Here is a 23,055-nt window from a genome sequence, read left to right as displayed (position 1 = left end):
AATACTGTTCCTTCTACAAGGCAGACAGAGTCCTCTAGTGGTGAGAGAGGTACAGAGATCTAGTGGGATTGAAATAGAAAAGAAGCCAATCACACCTTAGTGGCCATGTAATATGCCTGGCAATTTGTTATTTTAAGAGACCTGATGTTTTAATATCTCCCAGGTAGTGATGCTAGTGTTGTTCTACAGGACTTGACGGTCATTTTAAATGCATGCTTAGGCTTGGGCAATATTGTACGTCCCGTCTCTCCTTTGCTCCATTAGTTGAAATCACAAATCATTAAACCCATAACTTGAACAGTAAAAAGAAAGTCAAAAGTAAACAGACATATTAATCTATACTGAGATCCTTGAGGCCATTCTGACTGTTGTTCATTCAAGGCTCAAGACCACCGACTATATAAACAAGGTACTTTTGTAACCAAGTTACTTTCATACTGTCCCTCCACTTTATCTTGTGTTTTATGTGAATACAATACGCATTAATATAATTAAATGATTCATTTCACAATAATTTGTATTACTTTTGAATGTGTTTCCCAATTCTATATGTTTATTGTATTATTTATTTCTTTATCTATTTGTATTTCATTTTAATCCCTTGCTTTTGTGTATTTTTGTAAACAGGATTTGGGGGAGTTTTAAATAGATTGTGTGTGTTTATTGAGGACTGGCTATTTATACTCTCACTTGCCTTATGTCTAAATCAATCTTCTACTTCTATTACCCTCCTTTGTTTATATTTGTATAGCTTTTTGTACAATTATTGTTAGTTGTTGCCCAATTACCCCTATAATAAAGGCCATTTTGTGTTTTATCTATGTATATTTTAAATTCTAAAGAATATCATATACTGTATGCATGTGTCACAAAAGGGAGTATTTAGTTGACATCTCCTGTGTTGGGGAGGGAAGGATTTCCATGAGGGGAATAGGCACGCAGCCCTGCAGTCCCTGGGCCTCAAATACCTTAAAAAAAATTAACAATCATCCATGATGGAATCAGAATCGCTGTAGTCTAAGAAAAGGTGCAAAGTACTGTAGTATGCAGAGACAAATTGCCAATGGGTACCAGGCTTTATCCCAACAGGTTTATTCTTAGCCACAGAGTGATATAGAATGGTACAAAGGCAGACTTCATAGCCATGATTGTTATACCACATCTATCAAACTATCAGGTTTGACCAAACCATTTAATTAAAAAAACATACCAGTAAGTAAGGAGATGGGATTTTATCTTTGATGATAACTTCCCTCTAGGTTATTTCCGGATTCTTCATAGAGCAAAGCAATAACAACAACAAAATAAAAAATAAGCGGTCTGAGGCCATGCAGTGCAATGACATCACATTCAAGGTCAGTGTGTTTGTTAAACTTGTGTGAGTTGTGTATGTAGTGCATATGTTTGAATGTGTAACTGTTTGTGTGTCCAACTGTATAAATGCGTTTACAAAATGTTTGTGTGTGCTTGTGTATCTATCCATCAAGTGCCATGGTTCTCAATCCTTTTAATTTCAAGAACCCCCATAAATCTCCAACTTACAGACATGTAAGGGTCCATTAAGACCCCCTCAAAGAACCCCAGAGGGTCCCTGGACCCCGGTTAAAGAACCCCTGATCTACTGTATGTAGTCACTTTGGAAGCAATCTGGCTAACCATTGTCAAAATAAAAAGGGAAAAACAGCACCCTCTCTGTTTTGTTCCTTTTCTCTTGCGTAGCATCAGAGAGTCTGTTCTTGAGAGACTGCTTTGGAAGAGAAGAGCAATGAAAGCAGACTTCAGTGTCAATGGTTGTCGTTTCATCTCTTTGCTCTTGTCCAAAGTCTCGCAGCTACAGTATGTCTCTCCTCCTCATTAGCAGCAGACAGCAGTAGGAGGGCCACAGACTAGGCAGCTCTGGCCCCGGACAGTCTTGTTAGCTGGGATCAGAGGGTTTGTTCAACTCTACCTTTACTCCCTTTTCTCCAGGACCTACAAACACACACACACACACACGCAAGCACACACATTATGACCACGAATACGCTCTGAAAGTGTGAAGAACTTTTTTCTTTTTCTTTTTTAGAATAGCTTTGTATTCCTAGATTAACAACACTGCAGTCAAAAACATCAAAAGGGAACATCATAAAAAACCTCTTCATACCAGTTTGGTATTTTTCCTTGGCTCGAGCTCGCTCATCAGCATCAAAATACCACACAGTAATGGCATACCTGCACACAGATTGACACATGCATCGCCAGGATCAACATCAAAGAATACAGAAGATGTGGATATTTCAACTATATAAAAAAACATACATTGAACAAATAGATCAAATGAAAACAGTTGACAAGACAGAAAATATTTAAAATGATATTATTCCATTCTAAAAAAATCATAAAGCCTAGAGCAGCGGTTCCCAAATGGTTCTGGATCAGGTCCCACTTAAAAATCCTGAAAGCGTTTTTAGCAGCACACCATCTGACCACTTAACATGGCAGCACATCAGGGCGTTCTCAGAGCATGTTTATTTCAACAATCAATCAAATCTCATCAGATTTGAATATACAGTGCACATTGATCATGTTCCGGCTTGGATCAATGGAACCAATGCCGTTTACAAATTACTATTTATCGGTATCACAGTGATAACACATTATGTCAAAGTCTTAAAGAACAAATATCATGATATTAAAACAATAAATAATAATAATTACGTTTTTTATATTAATGTTTTGCCAATGATTTTGGGGGCCACTTGCAATACCCTAGGGGTCCACAAGTGGGCGCTGGGCACACAAGTTTGGAATAGCAAAAGAGCCATAATGTGTATTTGTATTGTATATTTTATTTTGAGGGCATAAACACTGAGTTTTGAGGTTTGGTGTTGTTACACAATTATGTGTGCTGTGCTGCCCTGTGCTTGTCACCCATAGTGTTAAATACTGATCTGTTGTACAGTACATGTAACATCTTCATCCATCTACAAGGAGGCTGTTTTTCTCACATCTATTTTTCTTTTCTCTTCTCTTCTTTTGGCAAAGTTACAGTAGGTATGTAGTGGTTGCGACCGTCAGGTCGCACTTTACTATCAAAACCACCACAAAGTGTAACTCCCTCCGTCTGTCTGTCACACCTCACACGTCACACTCTTGCCCTGCTCATAGCTCCGCAACCGTTGCCCCGATCCATGCCAAATTTTGCACACACGTTCCTTGCCTGCCAAACTACAACCTCCAAGGACCCCCGGAGCTCCAGGGACCCCCATGTCCCTGGGGGACCCCCAGATGAAAAAAAACTCCAAAATGTGAAAAAATGACCAAATGACCACCCCAACCGGCCTGCTCACGGGGAATTCCCGGGGACCACCAACTCCTGCTGCTCCACAACGGATGCCAAAGTGGTGGCGCCCCAGTGGAGGACCCCCTACACTGCAGCTCACATAAAATGCCGTAACTCCGGCTAGGAGCGACCGGGACAGCCGGGGCCGGTACCTATTCGTCCGCCTTGCCGGCGCGGAGACCCCACCCCTCATTTCTCACATGCCCCTCTTCTAGCGCCACCATGAGGCCGATTCTTGCAAAACACATTTTTGGACACTGCTCCTACAATTTTTGCCCTAAAATCACGCAAATCGGTACACACTATGTCTACACTCATCCCATCAACATGAATCTCTCCCATATAGCGCCACCTCCAGGACGATTTTTAAAAACACATTTTTGGACACTGCTCCTACAGATTTTGCCCTAAAATCACGAAAATCACTACACAGTATGTCTACACTCATGTCATCAACATGGATCAGGAAGATTTTGGCAAAACACATTTTTGCCCTATTTGTGGAGATAAGTGACCTACGGTCGCTTATCTCCCGATTAGGGAGCCTTACTGGTATTATTATGTACTGCTTTGTTTATTGTTTTGGTGGTGCTCATGCCCGATGCCCATTAATCCTGAATGGATGCTTAGGTTTCCCCAATGCCGAGTATAGCCCATACCTCCCCTTTACAGTATTTGCCCTGGGTGAAGGGGGTGATAAAAGGACAGAGACTGATAAGCTGCTATATCTTCCAGAGGGGTTATACAGCAGCCAAGTGCAGCCAAGTGGCACCACAGACTGAACTGTCTGGCACAGCAAGCGACCTACTGTAGGCTCTTTGCATAACTATAGTTCTGTAGTAGTAGTTGCGACCGTAGGTCGCACTTTACTATCAAAACCACCACAAAGTGTAACTCCGTCCCTCCGTCTGTCTGTCAGTCTGTCTGTCACACCTCACACGTCACACTTTTTCCCTGCTTATATCTCCGCAACCGTTGCCCCGATCCATGCCAAATTTTGCACACACGTTCCTTGGCTGCCAAACTACAACCTCCAAGGACCCCCGGAGCTCCAGGGACCCCCAGGTCCCTGGGGGACCCCCAGATGTAAAGAATGACCAAATGCGCAAACATGACCAAATGACCACCCCAACGGGGCTGCTCACGGGGAATTCCCGGGGACCACCGACTCCTGGTGCTCCAGAACGGATGCAAAAGTGGTGGCGCCCCCAGTGGAGGACCCCCTACACTGCAGCTCACATAAAATGCCGTAACTCCGGCTAGGAGCGACCGGGACAGCCGGGGCCGGTACCTATTCGTGCGCCTTGCCGGCGCGGAGACCCCACCCCTCATTTCTCACATGCCCCTCTTCTAGCGCCACCATGAGGCCGATTCTTGCAAAACACATTTTTGGACACTGCTCCTACAATTCTCGCCCTAAAATCACGCAAATCAGTACACAGTATGTCTACACTCATCCCATCAACATGAATCTGTCCCATATAGCGCCACCTCCAGGCCGATTTTTAAAAACACATTTTTGGACACTGCTCCTACAGATTTTGCCCTAAAATCACGAAAATCACTACACAGTATGTCTACACTCATGTCATCAACATGGATCAGGAAGATTTTGGCAAAACACATTTTTGCCCTATTTGTGGAGATAAGTGACCTACGGTCGCTTATCTCCCGATTAGGGAGCCTTACTGGTAGTAAGGCTGTTATGTGCATAACAGGACTACTGTATAATACTGTATGCACAAAGCCTAGCTCCATCTGAAACACTGGAGCTTATCTTGGAACAACAGAGTGGAAAGCAGCAACCTTCAATGGTTCACAGGATGGCTGGGTAATGGCCAGGCCAGCCGCCAGCAGCACCTGCTGTATTAGCAAACGTCCTCTCAATGTGTTGCATTTTTCAATATTTCTTTGTTAATATACAAGTATGTTTATGTGATAAAACACATCATCTCTTGCCCTCATTTTCCAATCTCTGGGGATGGCTGCACAACTCTCGCCTACAGCTTGGGCTGAAATGTTGGCCCTTGTTTGGATAAGATCAGGCATGGGTGATATCTATGTATTTCCATTACTAACAGGTTATAAACGAATCCAGAGCGCTGCCGTGCAGGTGTGGTGTCGCTGTGTTAAGCGATGGCCGTTGACACCGCAGTTATGATTGCCGCTCAGTGGATTTGTGTATAGGCTGGGTAGGCCTTTGCCATTTGTAGAGATTATAAGTAGTGTTGTTAATGGTTATAATAATAGTTTTACCTGGTTGAGTACGCTGGCTGGACTTCATGGGGGTTACGTCGATCAGACCAAAACAACAACAAACGGTCAAATTTGGGTTCGATGTCAGCAAACTGGGCCTTCCCCTCTGGGAAGATCCTCAGCAGACCACCATGTACCTAACACATAGCAACAGGGATTATTGTCTAATTAATATACAGTACAATGTAAACTCCTGTTGCATTTTATACTGTATGTATGATTAGTTTTACTTTATTAAGTCATTGTCTCCACCAGCCGAAGGCTTGGGGGAGAGTATGTTTTCCCCTTCGTCCGTCCGTCCGTCCGTCCGTCCGTGTGTCCTCGCAGTTTGTGTGCAGCTAATCTCAGTCGCCGTTGGCTCGGTCGCTGCCAAAGTGAGCACACACATTCCCAGGATGCCAATCTAGAACCTCTGCCCTAAATTTTTCAAATGGGCCTTTTCTAGCGCCACCTAGTGGCCGATGTTTGCAAAACACATTTCTGTGCACTACTATTACAGATTTTGTCCAAAAATCCTACAAATCGGTAGGCAGTATCTCGACAGTCACGTGATCGACACAGATCTGTCCGATTTTGCATATTCCATCCTGATTGGCTAAGATTGGCTTCCAAAGTTTGTAGGATTGAGCCGTTTTGAACAAAATGCCTCAAATCCCAAACGCAAAGTGCAATTATCACGAAATCGCGCACACACGTTCCCACTAGGCCGAGGAAGAAATGCCACTTAATTTTTTTTAAATCAGCCTCATGGTGGCGCTATAACAGGCCGATTTGTGGTTTTACCTATAACTCCACCGATCAGTTTCAAACTTTGTAAGCGCACTCCTTAGAGGCTAAGGATAAACCTTTGCCCTGCATTTTTCACATCAGCCTTTTATAGCGCCACCTTTGGGCCGACTTATGTAAAACAATTTTTTGGATATTACTCCTTGAGATTTTATCCAAAAATCATGCAAATCGGTACACAGTATCTCTATAGTCATGTGATCAAGTCCGATCCGTCTGATATTTCATATTCCATCCTGATTGGCTCTGTGTTTACCCGTGTTTTCCCCCGTTGTAGTCTCGCGTGGCTGTGAGCATTTGACCAAATCGCGGAGGCAACAGTCTGGCCACGCGAGACTACAACGGGGGAAAACACGGGTAAACACAGAGCCGGCTGGTCTTTCGAGCGATATAAAGTCTTCATTTCACCCCAGTGCATCGAGGTTGTTCCACGCTTAAAAAGTAAAACGATTATTTCACATAGGCCGGTTACTTTTTGGATAGAGTGTTCAACAAAGGTAAGAAGTGATCGCTAACGGCGGATCGTGGATCCAACAACAGGATTTCGGCAGCCGACCAGTAGGAACCCCATCTCGGAGCTGCGTAGCAGTGGAGTGAGGGGTTCCGAAAGGAGCTAGTATTAATTAGCCTCATCAGGACCACAATAGATGCGTTTTGACTTTCAACTCAGTCTTCATCAACGGGAGGGGGCCCCTGATAGCTGAACTCACTCACTCTACACTTTTTTCTCATTATACTCTTTTGCCACACCTTCTCCTTGGTTCATGCCTTGATGTCCAGCATCCGGCCTAAATACAGGTACAAGATGTGCACACAATTTCCTCTGTCAACGGTTTCCTGCAGAAGGCCAACATATTGCTAAACATAGCACAAGGACTCAACTCCGCATCCCACGCATCGTCGCATAACTCCAGGGAGACATCAGACTAATTAGGTTTGCGTGAGACTGTGGAGCTCCTATTAAGGTTCAGTGTACATGCAAATGACTGCACCAGGCACCAAATGACCAAGGGCTGTGCTATTAACTCATTGACTGCCAAGGCACGAGTTTCACGAGTTATTACAGTACTCCCAGGCTGCCACAGCCCGAGTTTCCCGAGTTGGAAGCCATTTTGAAAAAAAAAAAATTTCAAAATTTTTTTTTATAAAAATTTTTTCTAAAAATGCCTCAAATGTATTAGGCATGATCGCAATTGCGAAATTGCATGTTTAGCCCCATAACAAACACATCTTTCAAAATGTCAAAAATGGCTGTTTTGTCTGACTTTGAAGGCTTGTATCTCATGAATGCCTGAACGGAGTTCCAAGCGGATTTTTTTGTTTGAAAGCTGTTAAAAAGTACTACACATATGGTGCATGATCTAGGCATGGGCGTGCACGATCGGTGCACTAAAAATTGATCCGTGCACTAGAAATTTAGGAAGGTGGCAGTGTTTGTTTTGTCTGACTTTGAAGGCTTCTATCTCATGAATGCCTGAACGGATTTCCAAGCGGATTTTTTTGTTTGAAAGCTGTTAAAAAGTACTACACATATGGTGCATATATGGTGCATGGGCGTGCACGATCCGTGCACTAAAAATTGATCCGTGCACTAGAAATTTAGGAACGTGGCATCCTGGTACTTGGCGGCCATCTTGAAAAGGGCATTCAATGAGTTAACTGAAAACATATGTCAAAACAGACATTTAAAACCAATAACTGACTAATCTTGCTCATGTAGGTTAATCAGTTAATTGAGAAGCAGTTTGTTTGTGATCATACATTTTTATTTCCTACATATCAATGAATTGACAAAAGAAATGTGTTATTATAGCTTAGTTAAAGCTATACTGTGTAAGTTGCTAAACTAGTGGTCAGTAGCGGTATTGCTTTTTTTGGCTGTTTTTCGCCCGGAGTCGTCGCGGACCACCGCCGCGGACCACCGGAGCGGCGCGGGAAAACCACCGCGACGATACAAATCCGTGGAGGGGTGGAACCATGGTAGAACGTAATTTTCTGGCCAGGATTTGGGGATTAAGAGGTTAAGAATCCTTCACCATGGTAAACACTGTAGCTGAGGGATGCTACTTCCTGAAGATACGGCAGATACGCCTGTGATTGGCCGGTAGTGTACCATGTGTTTATTATCCGCGATATGATTGGCCAACGTATACACAACGTATACAGATGATGCAGATGACGTCATTTTGCCGCGAAATTCTCCCCCCCTCACGGCTCATAGAAAACATATAAAGAGAAGGCTCTTTATATAGTTATAGTTAGGACAATTTTAAGATTTGTTTTATAAAAAAAGTTACATGGTATAACTTTAAAGTAGCCTACCTACAATTAAAAAAAGAAAAGAATTGAATGAGGCAAAAGTATGAAATAATCCTGATATTGATTTTAAGTCCATCACCAAGGCCCCAAAAATGACCGCATCAATCCTCCTTTCCTAGTAGTGGCAACGAAGGAAATAGAATATAATTAGTTCCCCTCATTATATTTTAGTATGTAATGCAATCAGCTTAATTTTAAGTTGGCTGCAAGATGTATTTATGAGTACATGGGCCACAGGTTCTTTTGCTCTTCCTGGCATACCATGACACGGTAATAACATACTAATCATAATTATACCTGTACCTTGGCGTCCCAGTCTTTGTTGAGATAGTAGATACACGTTACACACCGGCCGTCTTCATTGGGGTTGTCCACGTGGCGTATGTAACCAGTCCCTTTCCCAGGGTAACAAGCCACCATTGCCTGCAGAGAAGGACATAGCAGCCTGAACCTTCTGTGTTTCCACATTCAAAAGCCTAAGCCAATCTTTTGCATACTACAGTGATGCCAAGAGTTATTGTGGAATGCAATAGTCTGGTGTAATGGTCGTGTGGACCCTAACCTTAACCAAAAAAGCTGTGGCACAACCTTAACTAAAATGAACTGTGGCTAACCTTAATGTCAAAACTGCACATTGAGTTGACATGGTCTGTGTTCCATTGTAATCTTCAGCGTCATGATATTATGCATAGCATGCCCTCAGCTTCCGCATATGCACGCCAAACGTTCCTGCCAAGTGGCAAAATGAGATGAGTAGGGATGGGAACATGTTGGACAGAGAGCAATCATGGCACCAATAACCAACATGACCATTTTTATCAAGATCATGATCAAATTAAACAATATAAAATGTATAATATTATGTAGAAACAGTGTGTCATGTTATAGTATATAGTATTTATAAAGCTGACACTCTTCAGTGTCAGCTTTGTCAGTGAGTGTGCTGGACAAACTTCCTCCAATGCTTTCAAGACTAAAATGTTTTTGCCTCCCAGTGGCTCATTGTTGGTCTGTCCATCCGTCCAACACTTTCTCAAACAAGATACCTCTAGTGCCACCCTCACGCCAACATGTCAACTTTGCATATCTTCAAATAGGCTACATCTTCAACTGTCGCATCAAGCCTAGTGATTTTGGTGATAGTCAGTTGGAAATCCTGAAAAAAGGCCTTCTATAAGCAGGTTAGAGGCATTTGGGGGTAAAAGTGGGGAACCAGGCTATTTTACATAATTCAAGGGTGCAGAATCTGAAAAATCTGGTTACCAAACAAAATTTTGAGTTTTTGACCTTCTAATTTGCATAACAAAGTGGCTGCCGAATTGTAAATTTTCAACTATTTATTCAAGCAATATTTCTCTTTCAAAAAACTTTTCATCATTTTATCATATAATGCGAACACCCAGAACAGTTTTTGAGTTGCTTGATTCAGTTTAGATTTAGATATTTGATATTCATTTTATCGCCCCCTTCCTATACAAACCCATTGTAACTTCAAACTCCATTTTAACCATGATAAATTTAATGAAAACACCCGTCCTTTTTTCTGGTGACTCCTGACACCCTCCTAATATGTGGGCAGGTCGTGTTCTTTCGATAACTCCTTTCATTTATTTTTAATAATTTAGTTTTTGTATTTATTTATTTTCATTTTCACAAATAATTATTAAAAAGAAACTAAAAAAGTTATCGAAAAAACACTGCCTGTTTGTGTATTAGTTAGCATTAGTTTTTTGTCTTTAGGTTTTTAGAACTTTGATTATACTGTGTTTTTTCTAGATAAATATCCATTTGCATTTGTTATATTGTTGATGTTCTGACATATTATCTTGTTTATTATTGTGATATTATCTGCTTATTGTAAGTCGCTTTGGATTAAAAGCGTCTGCTAAATGCCTAAACTGTAAACTGTAACTGAGCGCGTCAGGAGTCACCAGAAAAAAGGATGGGTGTTTTCATTGAATCTATCATGGTTAAATGTTTTTGTATTTAAGTGAAATATCCCTTTTAAATAAAAATAAAACATTTTAACCATGATAGATTCAATGAAAACACCCATCCTTTTTTCTGGTGACTCCTGATGCCCTTCTAATAGACGAACAGGCAGTGTTCTTTCGATAACCTTTTTAGTTTATTTTCTATAATTATTTGGGAAAATGAAAAAACATTTATACAATTAAGAAATTATAAAAAATAAATGAAAAATGTTATTGACAAAACACAACCTGCTCACGTATTAGGAGGATGTCAGGAGTCACCAGAAAAAAGAACGGGTGTTTTCATTAAATCTATCATGGTTAAAATGGAGTTTGAAGTTACAATGGGTTTGTATAGGAAGGGGGCGTGTCTGATAAAATGAATATCAAATATCTAAATCTAAACTGAATCAAACAACTCAAAAACTGTCCTGGGTGTTCCATAAAAGCTTGATTAGAGGATATAATTACTAAAGGTTTTTTGAAAGTGAAATATCCCTTGAAGAAATAGTTTAAAATTGACAATTCGGCAGCTATTTTGTTATGCAAATTAGAAGGTCAAAAACTCAGAATTTTGCTTGGTAACCAGGTTTTTCAGATTCAGCACCCTTGAATTGTGTAAAATAGACTGGTTACCAACTTTTACCCCAAAACGCCTCTAACTATCACATTTTTCAGAAATTCCACTAGTCTATGATACATTATTGCATTTTTATCGATTGTCGATTATCTAAAGTTTAAACCATTTTTTCACCCAGTGTAAATTGGCTACCGGTAATGTAATCCTGGGCACTATACTCCCTCTGCCAACCTGGGGAGATAAGGAGGATAAGCAAATTAACTTTTTTACAGTTTTATGTACAGTATGTGCCATTTAACTGATGTGACAGTCACAAATGTGGCACTGTGTTGCTATATTAACAACATATGTACTACTATATACTTATTGTACAATGGTAATTTTCATGCCTTCAGTTCAATTATTTGCATCACTGTTTAGCACTCTATCACACAAGGACCAAAAGAATGCATGCGCACGCACGCACACACACACACACACACACACACACACACACACACACACACACACACACACACACACACACACACACACACACACACACACACACACACACACACACACACACACACACACACACACACACACACACACACACAGTAGGTGGAAGTGTAGGTGGTCTTGGAGGAAACTTGTTGGAAACCCCCTACTATTATTTAAGGACTCAAACACCAAGAGGGAAATAGGAAGGAGATGGGAAGGTTAAATTATGTAGGTCATTGATTCTCTTTGTCTTTAACAGAGTGTAGTGAAATAGTTTCATTGGGTTTGTATGGCTCTGTCTTTACTAAAAGCTCAGAGATTTAGTTTGTTTGGTGTAACAACTGAGAAATCCCACAGAAAGGTCCAACACAATGTGACACTGATTATGTGTGCTGGAGAAGCACACATGTGTAATAGGGCGTGATTTTTTTACGCAAGATTTCGGTACTTGTGTACCAAAGTCTTGCGATGGGATCAAGCCCAGCTTTTGGACTTTACAAAGACAAATGTAGTCTCAGAACGCCATGGGGAGATACGTCCCAAAGACCAGGGACCAAACATTAGCATGTTCAGAGGTAACCTATTTTCCAACACAAATGTGGAGCTAATGGCTTGTTGTACTGACATCATGAAGGTATCGTAACACAAAATGGAATGGTTAAAACAAAGGATGTTAAAGGAACATGCATTTGGGCCTGAGAATTTTGCGAGTGGAAAGGTAAAGTAGCTCCTGGCATGTACATTACATAAAGTATATGAATTAAACATCTGTAAACACTGGAAGCTAGCAACATTCCATTAAACAATACTAATGTATGCAACAGTGGCTAATGCTCCGGAAAATGTGGTTCTGACCTGAGCCCTTGCAAGCAGAAGCGGAGCCAAGTTAAGCGAAGGTAGGCCAAGCCCACACAGACACCTCCGGGGGTGCACTGTAAGCATTCTGTTTACTGTAAGCATTCAGTGGCACATTGCATTGTGAGTGCAGTTCTGTAACATCACAATGAAACGTTTTACACTCCTATTCATGGTATGTTACTCAACTCAGCATAGCAAATATGTACATGCTCAGCAAAGTGTCCATGAGTGAAACAAATCTAAGTGAAAATTCAGTCTGTAGGCCTACATTCCGCAAAGGATAGCGTGACACCCCACCCCTAGAAATAGCCAACTGTACAGTACATGCACACTATATCAATAAATGCTTGGCCAATCAACAACCATTATTGCAGCCATTAAGGTTTTCCTTACACACATGAAAAGACAAAGACACACCTGGACAAAGACATGACGCTGTCACCAGGTCAAAGACAGCATTGCCAGCTTTGATGCAGATATGTATGATATGGAGGGGGGGGGAATAAATATCAGAGAGAGAGAGAGAGAGAGAGAGAGAGAGAAAGAGAGAGAGAGAGAGAGTGAGAGTGAGAGAGAGAAAGGGATAGAAGATGGTCTGAGAGAGAGAAGGAAATTCAGAGAAAGAAGGAAAACGGAAGAGTGGCAGACCATCATTTGGAATGAAAAGTGAGTCATCAAAAAGGCTGTGTTTGCGTCCGTGTGTAGGCAATTGCGTAATACCCCCCATGGAGGTGCGTCAGAAAGGGCAAAGGGAGACACCTTTCCCCCTCCTCTCTGCGTCAGAGGGCCTGGGTGGCAGCCATAGCATACCATACTGCATATGCCCCTATCCCATATCATCTCTCCGCTTCACATATCATAAAGTGGGCAGAGACATGCCCCGTACTTGAATGACGTTTCCTGCTCTTTGTGCTGTGAACCTCTGAGGTGACTTATTTTTTTAACATACGGGCCTAACAAACTGAATTCCCAAGTAGAATCCTGTGTTAATTCAACACTGAGACCCTTTACATTTGTTTTTGTACACCCACCCAAGTAATTAATTGATAAGTTAAGGCCTACAATTTAGAGATTTACTGTGTTTTTACGGTGTCATATATGTGATTTCCCCCCCCCCTTTTTATAAACATATTGTTGTGAACTAAGTGTATTTTGTTCCTTAAAAGTAAAACAAGTATGCTTAGGAAGTCACTACAATGCTAAAAATGAAATGACTTACAGAGCTTTCAAATATGATATGATTGATTAATTTCTATAAATGAAAACTCTGCTATAGGGTGGGTGAGGCACTTAACTAGTTGAGCGTGTTTCAGGAGGTTGCAGTACCCTGGGGGTTAGATGAGCAGGTAATAATGAGATCGCAGAGAAACCAGGGTCATTAAAGTGAATCTCCTGTTAAGGTGCCCTGCAAGGGTTCTTTATCCCCCAGTGGAGCTGCTCAGAGACCAACAGTATTACTAAGCACAACAACATTAGCAGCTATCACATGCAACGTGTGCAAGAGTGAGTGTGAACTGTGAAGCAGGGCATAGCTGTAAAAGAGCATTGACTTCCTCTGATTACATAGCGATAACAAGTGGTTTATTGAAACAAGTAGAACAGTAGGTGTTGTCACTTGTCTTAAGATTCTTGGAAAAGGCGGAACTGTACTGAACCTAATGAAATGATCCTACGTGTTTATATGTTTTCATATTGTTTGTCTGTCTGTCTGTCTGTCTGTCTGTCTGTCTGTCTGTCTGTCTGTCTGTCTGTCTGTACCTCCGTATGTACCATATGTCCATCTCTCTGTCTGTCCCTCCGTAGGCATGTCCATCTCTCTGTCTGTCCGTCCAAATGCTGTAAACACAATATCGTGTTTAGATTTAGGTGGTAAAAGGTCAAAGACCAAGGTCACTGTGAGTTCATATCAAGTGCATCCCATTCTTGTGAACACAATCTCTCAGGAATACCTGGAGGGAACTTAATTATGCTACGCAAATCAACGTCGCACCACCGATCCGACCCACGTGTGGGTAAATCTGGGTTGTTAGGCAACGGTTTATGTTGTGTGTAACATCAGAGTAGGTGAGACATGCCCCCCCTTCCTATACCAGTAAGGGCGTCTTACTGGGACGGAATTTGCACAGGACAGAATTCATTTGCAAGTGTGATTCGAGTTGCCGTTGGTTGTTTAAGTTGGACAAAATGTGGACAAAATATTTTCCCAAATATGGATATGACTGACGTCTGACATCATAGATGTCTTATGTTATAGACCACATGAGACTCACAATATGTATGTCCATATATAGGCATTCGAAGCTTTGGCTTAATATTGATGACATCAGGGATCTCCATATTATACAGGCAGGTCAGCTATATACATTGAGGCATTTGTAAATGAATTCTGTCTTGGCCATATATGGAGTGTCCATATATAGGCATTGCCAAATATAGGTCAACAATGTGATGTCACAACAGGTGAACTATAGACGTTGAGGCGTTAAGCTGCCTTGGTCAATGAGTCAACAATGTGATGTCACAACAAGTTAGCTATAGACATTGAAGCGTTACCTATGTACCTACTTACTGACTGACTTACTCACTGACGGTCAGGATCTACCGGGTTCGATAGTAAATGCTCCCTACGGTCGCAATAGGTTCCGGTAATTGTTATTAGCGACTTTAAGCTCGATGATTTTCAGGACGGCAACGCCAGGCAGACTACGGCTGCTATGACGTAACCGCCGTAGCAGTCAAAATGGTTAAGCAAAGCCTCTGCGGCAACGGGGTCCCACCCCTTTCACTGAACGTTTTGGTTCCCATGTCGTCACGTACACGCAGCAGACGGAGTAGGCGCTACGTGGGAAGGGACCTTCTGTCGTAGTAGAGACGGCTGCGGCGACGGCAGGTTTATCTATCGAGCGCGGATCATTTCCGGTTACCGTTGTCATCTGCCGTTGCCGTAGCGTTGCTTAAGGTCGCTATTATCCATCTAATGTCGTGAGTAGGCTTTGTTTTGTCAACTAGAGGTTTGGGCTGCTCCACAAACCTGTGACTGTGAGATCAGGCAGCCCCGACACCTATGCTGGCCTTTTGTTGTTCTTGTGGTTCTCGGGCTGGTGTAAAGCCAGGGGCCCAAAACCCATGCTAATCAGTGTCATGTGATCAACATGTAGCCTATTATTCGTTTTTTCATATTTCAATATGATTAGCTCCAATATAAATTTGGTATTGGGGCCCATTTCTCAAAAAATATTATACAAAAGTCATCAACGCAGCACCTGATCTACCTCAAATTGGCACATTGAGAGAGCTCTGAAGTCAAAGGCAATTCCACAACCACCCATATATGTAGGTGCCACCACAAATGTCACGGTTGGAGAAACAATTTATTTCCTCCACACTAGGTACAATGCTCTCGTGAGTCATGTGACAATGACCGTCAAACGGTTACACGTGTATACAGTATGTGCGTGTGAGCATTGGTTGTATTCATAGGCGATTTTAAGGGGTGTCCTAGGGTGCACGTGCAACCCCTGGCCGCCAGGCGGCCATTTTGATTTTTTTTTTTTTTGTAATGTAACTTTACATCCACTCAGACCGAATACAACAACACCCCCTAGTGGTAGTGATAGAGGCTGGCAGCTCCAGGCAGCCCCCCCCTCCCCTCCTGATGTGATGTCATATCCACGCGCCAGTATTGAAATTGAAAACAACATCTGTTAAAAATAAAGCATGGAGTTCGAGCTCTTCACTACTATGGACGTGACTACCGGTAGATATTATAATATAGCTGCTTGCCCTGAAACATCACATGGAGAGGATCATTTTGTACCTGACTTTCCTCTACAAAACACAGACCTCAGGCTCTATCAGCCAGGACTCTTGTCTCACTGTGCGTGACTGAACCATTTCCTCCTGACCAGCCCAAGGTAAGACTAAGACAGTCAGATCATGCTTTTATAAACCCTATTATATTAAGCCCAAAATGGTTCCGCCGCCGTGTAGAACCGAACACAGCAGCGGATTATTACCGATGTGATATTCTGTATAGAACACTGGACACACTCATACAACAGCTTGAGGGGCGCTTTTCTGAAAACGATTTTCATATCCTCCAGTGTCTTGCTGATGTTGTAACCTCAGATAGCCCTTCAGAAAAAAGTGTGACAGACGTATGTCAAACATACACTCTTGATGCAGATGTTCTGAAAGCTGAAATCTCTGTAATGACTTCCATGTACAGGGAAGAGAATGTGCGCAAAAAAAAAGAAATGGAGGACACGACACTGTTTGAAAAGAAACTTGCTTTTTTTCAAGAGAAGGGAATGCATAATTCTGATTCATTTGGTACATTAAAACACGTCTACACACTGTACCTCACCATACCAGTTACGAGTGCTTCAGCTGAGCGCAGTTTCTCTACTTTGAGACAACTAAAAACCTATTTACGGACAACCATGACTGATAAAAGAGTGTCAGATATAGGCATTTTACAGATTGAGAAAATACACGAAATTAAAGTGCAGAAAATAATTGAAAGGTTTGCAAGTGTCAAAACCCGGAGGCTGCAGTTCATTGTGTAATAAGGATGTGTCTACTATTTGTTTTTGTGAAATGCTTATTTGACACTGTAAATGACTGCTTGATTGCTTGATGAATGATGATTAACTTGATGTTTGGCTTTGCTGCCTCTGTCTGCAAAATAAGTAAATAAATCCTATACTAGACATGCTCATGGTGTCTAGAAAAAGAAGCACCTGTTTTACACTTTTTTTGTTTATATTGTGTTACATTTGGGTACAAAATTAACTGCAGAAATCCGCTAAAACAACATTACAAAACCGCTAATATCCGCGTGCATGAGGCGCGCGCTGCGCGCGCGTGCATGAGGTAATAGAGGTCGTGCAACCCCTGCTGGAAGAGGCTAGAATCGCCTATGGTTGTATTGCAGCTGGCCTCATTCCAGACAGGCAGAGTGCTACGTGTGGAGCGTGATACTGCTCCCTTGAACACTGCCTAGTAGTCAATCCTCACACACAGACTACCCTGAAACTGCAAGGGTGCCGTTCAGAGAGCACGCCAGGGCAAGCAAACACACTCAGTCTGAGTTTCAGCCAACCAATGAAAGCCTTGCATTACCTTGCTGGTTCATCAAAAATTACATTTTATAAGCCTTTTCATTCACATCTTCTATTTCAATGTTAGGATTAATAATTTAGTCATTTTGTATTACTGCTTTCGTGCAGTCATTGGGACCACAAAAAAATGCATGAAATCTCTGTACGTCTGTAGTTCACGAGAACCGTCCGAACGGCAACTTCAAACTTGCCAAACGTATCGATGGGTATTGCATAATTGGATGGGGCATCCATTCCGAAGTTTACATTGTTCCAGACTTGGCCTACGGATCCATCTAAAAGAAATTGAATATTGTATAAAAGTTAATTTTCTTAATTTCATATATTCTAGATCAGGGGTCAGCTACTTTTTTGACATGAAGTGCCATGTTTTCATTGTCTTTATAGTCAGTCAGTGTGCCACATCAACGTTAACTTTAATTATGACACCAGTGACACCACATCAAAATGTTATATTTCCAACTGATTTTGATTGTCCATAGGCTATATGCCTACATAATAACCTTAGTTTCTTTCTTCTTTTGAAATATGTTTGATCATTAGATGATCAGTTTGAACGAATGTAGAATTATGTGCAGGATGGAATTTGTATATACTGTAGATGTGAGTGGAGTCAGTGGACTTAATTTAACTGTCTAAACTTTTGTTGAATATTTAATTTTAAAAGGAAACCTCTCTCTCACACTTCTGCCAGTGGGGACCGCATCAGTGCGCCGACGGGCCGGTGTTCCGACACTAAAACTAACCCTAACTAAATAACTAAATGTCAACCTTCTGAAGTCAGAGTTGCTTGAAGTCCAGTAGGAAGTTTCTGAAGTCAGTTATGATTTGGGGTGCTACAGTAGGGCATTTGCAATGCTTTTTTACACAATATTCTATTTCTTTTTTAGATGGATCTGTATTTATAAAACAGCTATTTCAGCTATTTTTGTCTTTCATCAGCAAGAGGGACTAGCTGACTAGCTGAGCACTCACTCAATGCAATTTTGACTATGCTTGCACCGCATAGTTCACTGATCTCTCAAAACAAACTAATTATACTTCTACTACAAGGCCTCACCTCTAGGACCCACCTTCTCATTTATAAAAAAAAACAATCAATCAATCAATCAATCTGGTTTGAAATGACCTGCCTACCGTCTACCGATGATGTCACTTGGCAGGTTTCTTAACTGTTCACAGCCCAGCCTTATAATGAGCATATTAGTGAGGACCAATTATATGAAAATAGGCATAGCTGAGGCCAAACTGGTCAAAAATCATCAATTTGGTGCACTTGGTGAAGAGTTTCTGATTTTTGGTATGGTGTTAGGTATGGGTATAAGGTTTTCAAAAACCATCGCAAACAAGTTGGGCTCGCCCCCTAGTGGTCTGTTTGCAATGAATCAAATATTACATACATCAGTATATGGTTCAAACCCCAAATAATTGATGGGCTCGCAAACAAGTTGGGCTTGCCCCCTAGTGGTCTGTTTGCAATGAATTCAATAGTAGATTTGTTAGTATATGGTTGAAACCCCAAATAATTGATAAAAGAGATTTCTCAATGGATTCTGTTACTGTTGGGTATGATAAACAACATACTAAAAGTTTAGGAAAAAATAACTACCGGAAAGGCTCCATTTTCAAGATGGCGTCCACGATGACTGCCAGGAGCATAAAATGCCTATGAACTGGGTTTTAATGTGTAAAAATTCATAAAAAACATGCACTTGGTGAAGAGTTTTTGAATTTTGGCATGGTGTTAGGTATGGGTCTAAGGGGGTGAGCCCATCTTGTTTGCGATAGTTTTTGAAAACCTTATACCCATACCTAACACAACACCATGCCAAAATGTAAAAGCTAGTTACCAAGTGCATATTTTATATGAATATTTACACATTAAATAGGCATTTTTAGCTCCTGGCAGCCATCGTGGACGCCATCTTGAAAATGATGCCTTTCCGGTAGTTATTTTTTCCTAAACTTTTAGTATGTTGTTTATCATACCCAATAGTAACAGAATCCATTGAGAAATCTCTTTTATCAATTATTTGGGGTTTCAACCATATACTAACAAATCTACCATTGAATTCATTGCACACAGACCACTAGGGGGCGAGCCCAACTTGTTTGCGATGGTTTTTGAAAACCTTATACTCATACCTAACACCATACCAAAAATCAAAAACTCTTCACCAAGTGCAGATTTATTATGAATTTTTACACATTAAAACCCAGTTTATAGGCATTTTCAGCTCCCGGCAGCCATTGTGGACGCCATCTTGAAAATGAAGCCTTTCCGGTCGTTATTTTTTCCTGAATTTTTAGTATGTTGTTTATCATACCCAACAGTAACAGAATCCATTGAGAAATCTCTTTCATCAATTATTTGGGGTTCGAACCATATACTGACGTATGTAATATTTGATTCATTGCAAACAGACCACTAGGGGGCGAGCCCAACTTGTTTGCGATGGTTTTTGAAAACCTTATACCCATACCTAACACCATATCAAAAATCAGAAACTCTTCACCAAGTGCACCAAATTGATGATTTTTGACCAATTTGGCCTCAGCTAGCAGCAAATGGATGAAGTGGTCCTTAAAGAGAAACAACATGTCACCCTGGAGGTGAGATGGAGTGGGTTAGGTGAGGTGAGGTAGGCTCAGATGGGGTGAGATGGACTGAGGTAAGGGTGCGGTGAGATGGAGTGAGGTAGTTGTGTTGAGATGGAGTGGAGCAAGGTGGGGTGAGATGTGGTGGTGGTTGATTCCATATCGACTGATGAGACATGCTGTGACAGAAACAGATTCTCGTACACCATGGGCAGATTTTTAATTGTAAGGTTGTCCAATTTTGTGAGGGGGTGGGTTGGCATTCTGTGACATGAACACATTCTGGTGTGTAATGCATCTATTCTAGAATTGTCCATTTTTTAAATGTTCTCTTTTTTTTGTAATTAACATTTACGGCTGGTGACAGGCCAGAGGTCGAAGGTGTGGCCGAGACAATGTTCGCGCCCCTGGCTGTCCGTGTGTACTTGTGTGTGTGTGTTCATCCGTCCGTCCATCCGTGGACAGCTAATCTCCAACACAGTTGGACCCATCGGTGTGAAACTGTGCACGCCACGTACACTCCTTGGAGGCCAGAGCAGAACCAGTTGCCCAAATGTTTTACATCGGCCTGTTATGGGGTAATAGCGCCACCAGGAGGATGATTTTTGCAAAATACTTTTCATATATATTACTCCTACAGATTTTGACCAAACATCAAGCAAATCGGTACATATTATCTCAATTAGTCATCATGTGACGGATCTGACAATTCTTTTCATCCTGATTGGCTAAGACTCATCTACCTCGCCTGGCGGAGACCTTTGCTCTTGAGTAGCCGCAAATTGCAACATTAGATTTTTTTTTTATCTAATGAATCTAGGGTTGCAATACCTTCCATAGGGAGGTATCTGATTGTATTAAACAACACCAAACTCACTAATATTGCGGCTCTATGGAAAGCTTGAATTATCCTATTTCTATCTGCAAAGTGTTTGTTTCAGAAAAATCCACCACATAGATAGACATGTTATGTGATTGATTGTTACTTTCCGTCAAAAAATACGAGCAGACATGATTTTTTGGCAAAAAAAAAACATTTTCTCGCCTTGACAGCCCATACATCCAAACAGAAAAGTCCTTTCTGATTGCATTAAACAACGTTAAACAAAGTTACACTCACTTTGCCACTCGATATGCCATTCACTTTATGCATGCACATTCCCTCTATTGCAACCCTAAAAATCTAGTGTTGCAATTTGCGGCTATGCTCCGAGGATAATGGAAAAGTTCACAAAGTAGTAGCCCTATGTTGGTTAAATTTGGCTTCTTTTTTCTTTTTTTAAACCAGTAAGACTCCCTAATCGGGAGATAAGGTCGCATACACAAACTTTAGAAAGCAATCGTAGCCAATCAGGAGGGAATATGGGAAATAGGACAGATCCATGTTGATGACATGACTTTAAAGATAGTGTGTGTGTACCGCTTTGCGTGATTTTAGGCCAAAATCTGTAGGAACAGTGTCCAAAAATGTGTTTTGCAAAGATCCGCCTGATGGTGGCGCTAGAAGAGGGCCATGTAAGAAATAAGGGGTGGAGGTTGTGATTTACCATTAAGGAGTGTGTGTGCAAAGTTTGGCATTGATAGGGCCAATGGTGGCGGAGATATGAGTAGGGCAAAAGTGTGACGTGACAGACAGCCGGTGGAGCTTTTCATAGTAACTGCACTCTGACGGTCGCAAATTAACACAGCATCAATGTTTGCGTTACTTACTTTCGTCCTGCCATTGATCTTGTAGTTTCCCAGTTTACTATTGCAGTGTCGCACTAAATCGTCCATACAATTCATCAGAAACGCTATCTTCTCACAGCCGGGCTCTTTTCCTTCAATCCAAGTTATTTTGTCCCCTCTTATGTCTTTAATGACACTGCTCCCAGGGCTCACCAGCTGTCCATCAGTAAATCTACCGGTCTTGTGGAGGGCTCTCACGTCCTCCAAAATCCCCAGTCCGGTTTCCTCTCCCACAAAATTATCAACAACACAGATGCCATGCTTGTTCATGCACGGAACTATGTATTCTTGTGCCAGTTTGTGCGGGGACGACCACGCAGGTCCGTCAGGCTTATTAGTGTGGTGGTTGTAAATTCCTTCGCCTGCAGCCTGTGTGCTGTCAGCGGCTCTACTCGCCGCAGAGCTCGTTGCTGCTGAACTGATACTGGTTCTGGTTCCGTCCACGTCCGTGCATGAGCCGGTGCTCTGTGTTGCGTTACCGGTCCGTGTATGACACTGTTCACTGTCCGCACCCTTCTGGGTCGGTACTTGTTGTGGCTGCGGTTCGGCACGTTTCCCAGCCGCTTTACAAATCTGTTTATGTTTCTTCCAGTCCTGTTTCTGGTGTTCCTTGCTGCAATAGAAGGAATTCCGACACCGGCCACACTTGAGCAAGTTTTCCATCTTGCCACATAGCTCACAGTACTCTCGGTCCAACTCGGTTTCGGGATTCCCCTTTGTGGCGTTTTTTTGCTCCATGGCCAACCCAGCACAGCGTCGCTTTGAACTTGCCTCCGCTGACTCAGGTGCTTTTTGAGTTGACAAGTGAAACAGAGTGTCAGCCTAGCCTGGCCTCTCCTCCGAGTCCTGGTAAATAATTTCATCACAACCCCTCCCCTCTTCGGGGTTTGACGCCTTGTAGCACGAGTGGAGTGTGCCGTTCTGCTCTGGTGGCATGGCGCCGATCTGGCCCCCTCCCCTCCCCCTTTAACTTCACTTCAAGTTCTCACGTAGACCAAACTAAACCCGGAGTGGACTATGACGTCAGCA

General features: G+C 41.9%; 1 protein-coding gene across 1 annotated transcript; it reads right to left on the bottom strand.

The window, feature by feature from the left end:
* Nucleotides 1-1,915: 1,915 nt before the first annotated feature.
* Nucleotides 1,916-22,764, bottom strand: LOC308282382 (prolyl hydroxylase EGLN3-like; the record flags this gene model as incomplete). The annotated part of the gene is made up of 5 exons (XM_080722727.1): nt 1,916-1,971; nt 2,144-2,211; nt 5,579-5,715; nt 8,987-9,106; nt 22,009-22,764. The coding sequence occupies 5 exons, from the start codon at nt 22,762-22,764 to the stop codon at nt 1,916-1,918; spliced, it is 1,137 nt and encodes a 378-aa protein (XP_080578853.1).
* Between the last annotated feature and the right edge of the window lie 291 nt (nt 22,765-23,055).

This window comes from Nannobrachium achirus (assembly GCF_963921795.1).
Source record: "Nannobrachium achirus genome assembly, chromosome: 3".
Classification (NCBI taxonomy): domain Eukaryota; kingdom Metazoa; phylum Chordata; class Actinopteri; order Myctophiformes; family Myctophidae; genus Nannobrachium; species Nannobrachium achirus.
Note: the sequence above shows the minus strand (reverse complement) of the source record. Positions and strands in the feature narration are given on the sequence as shown.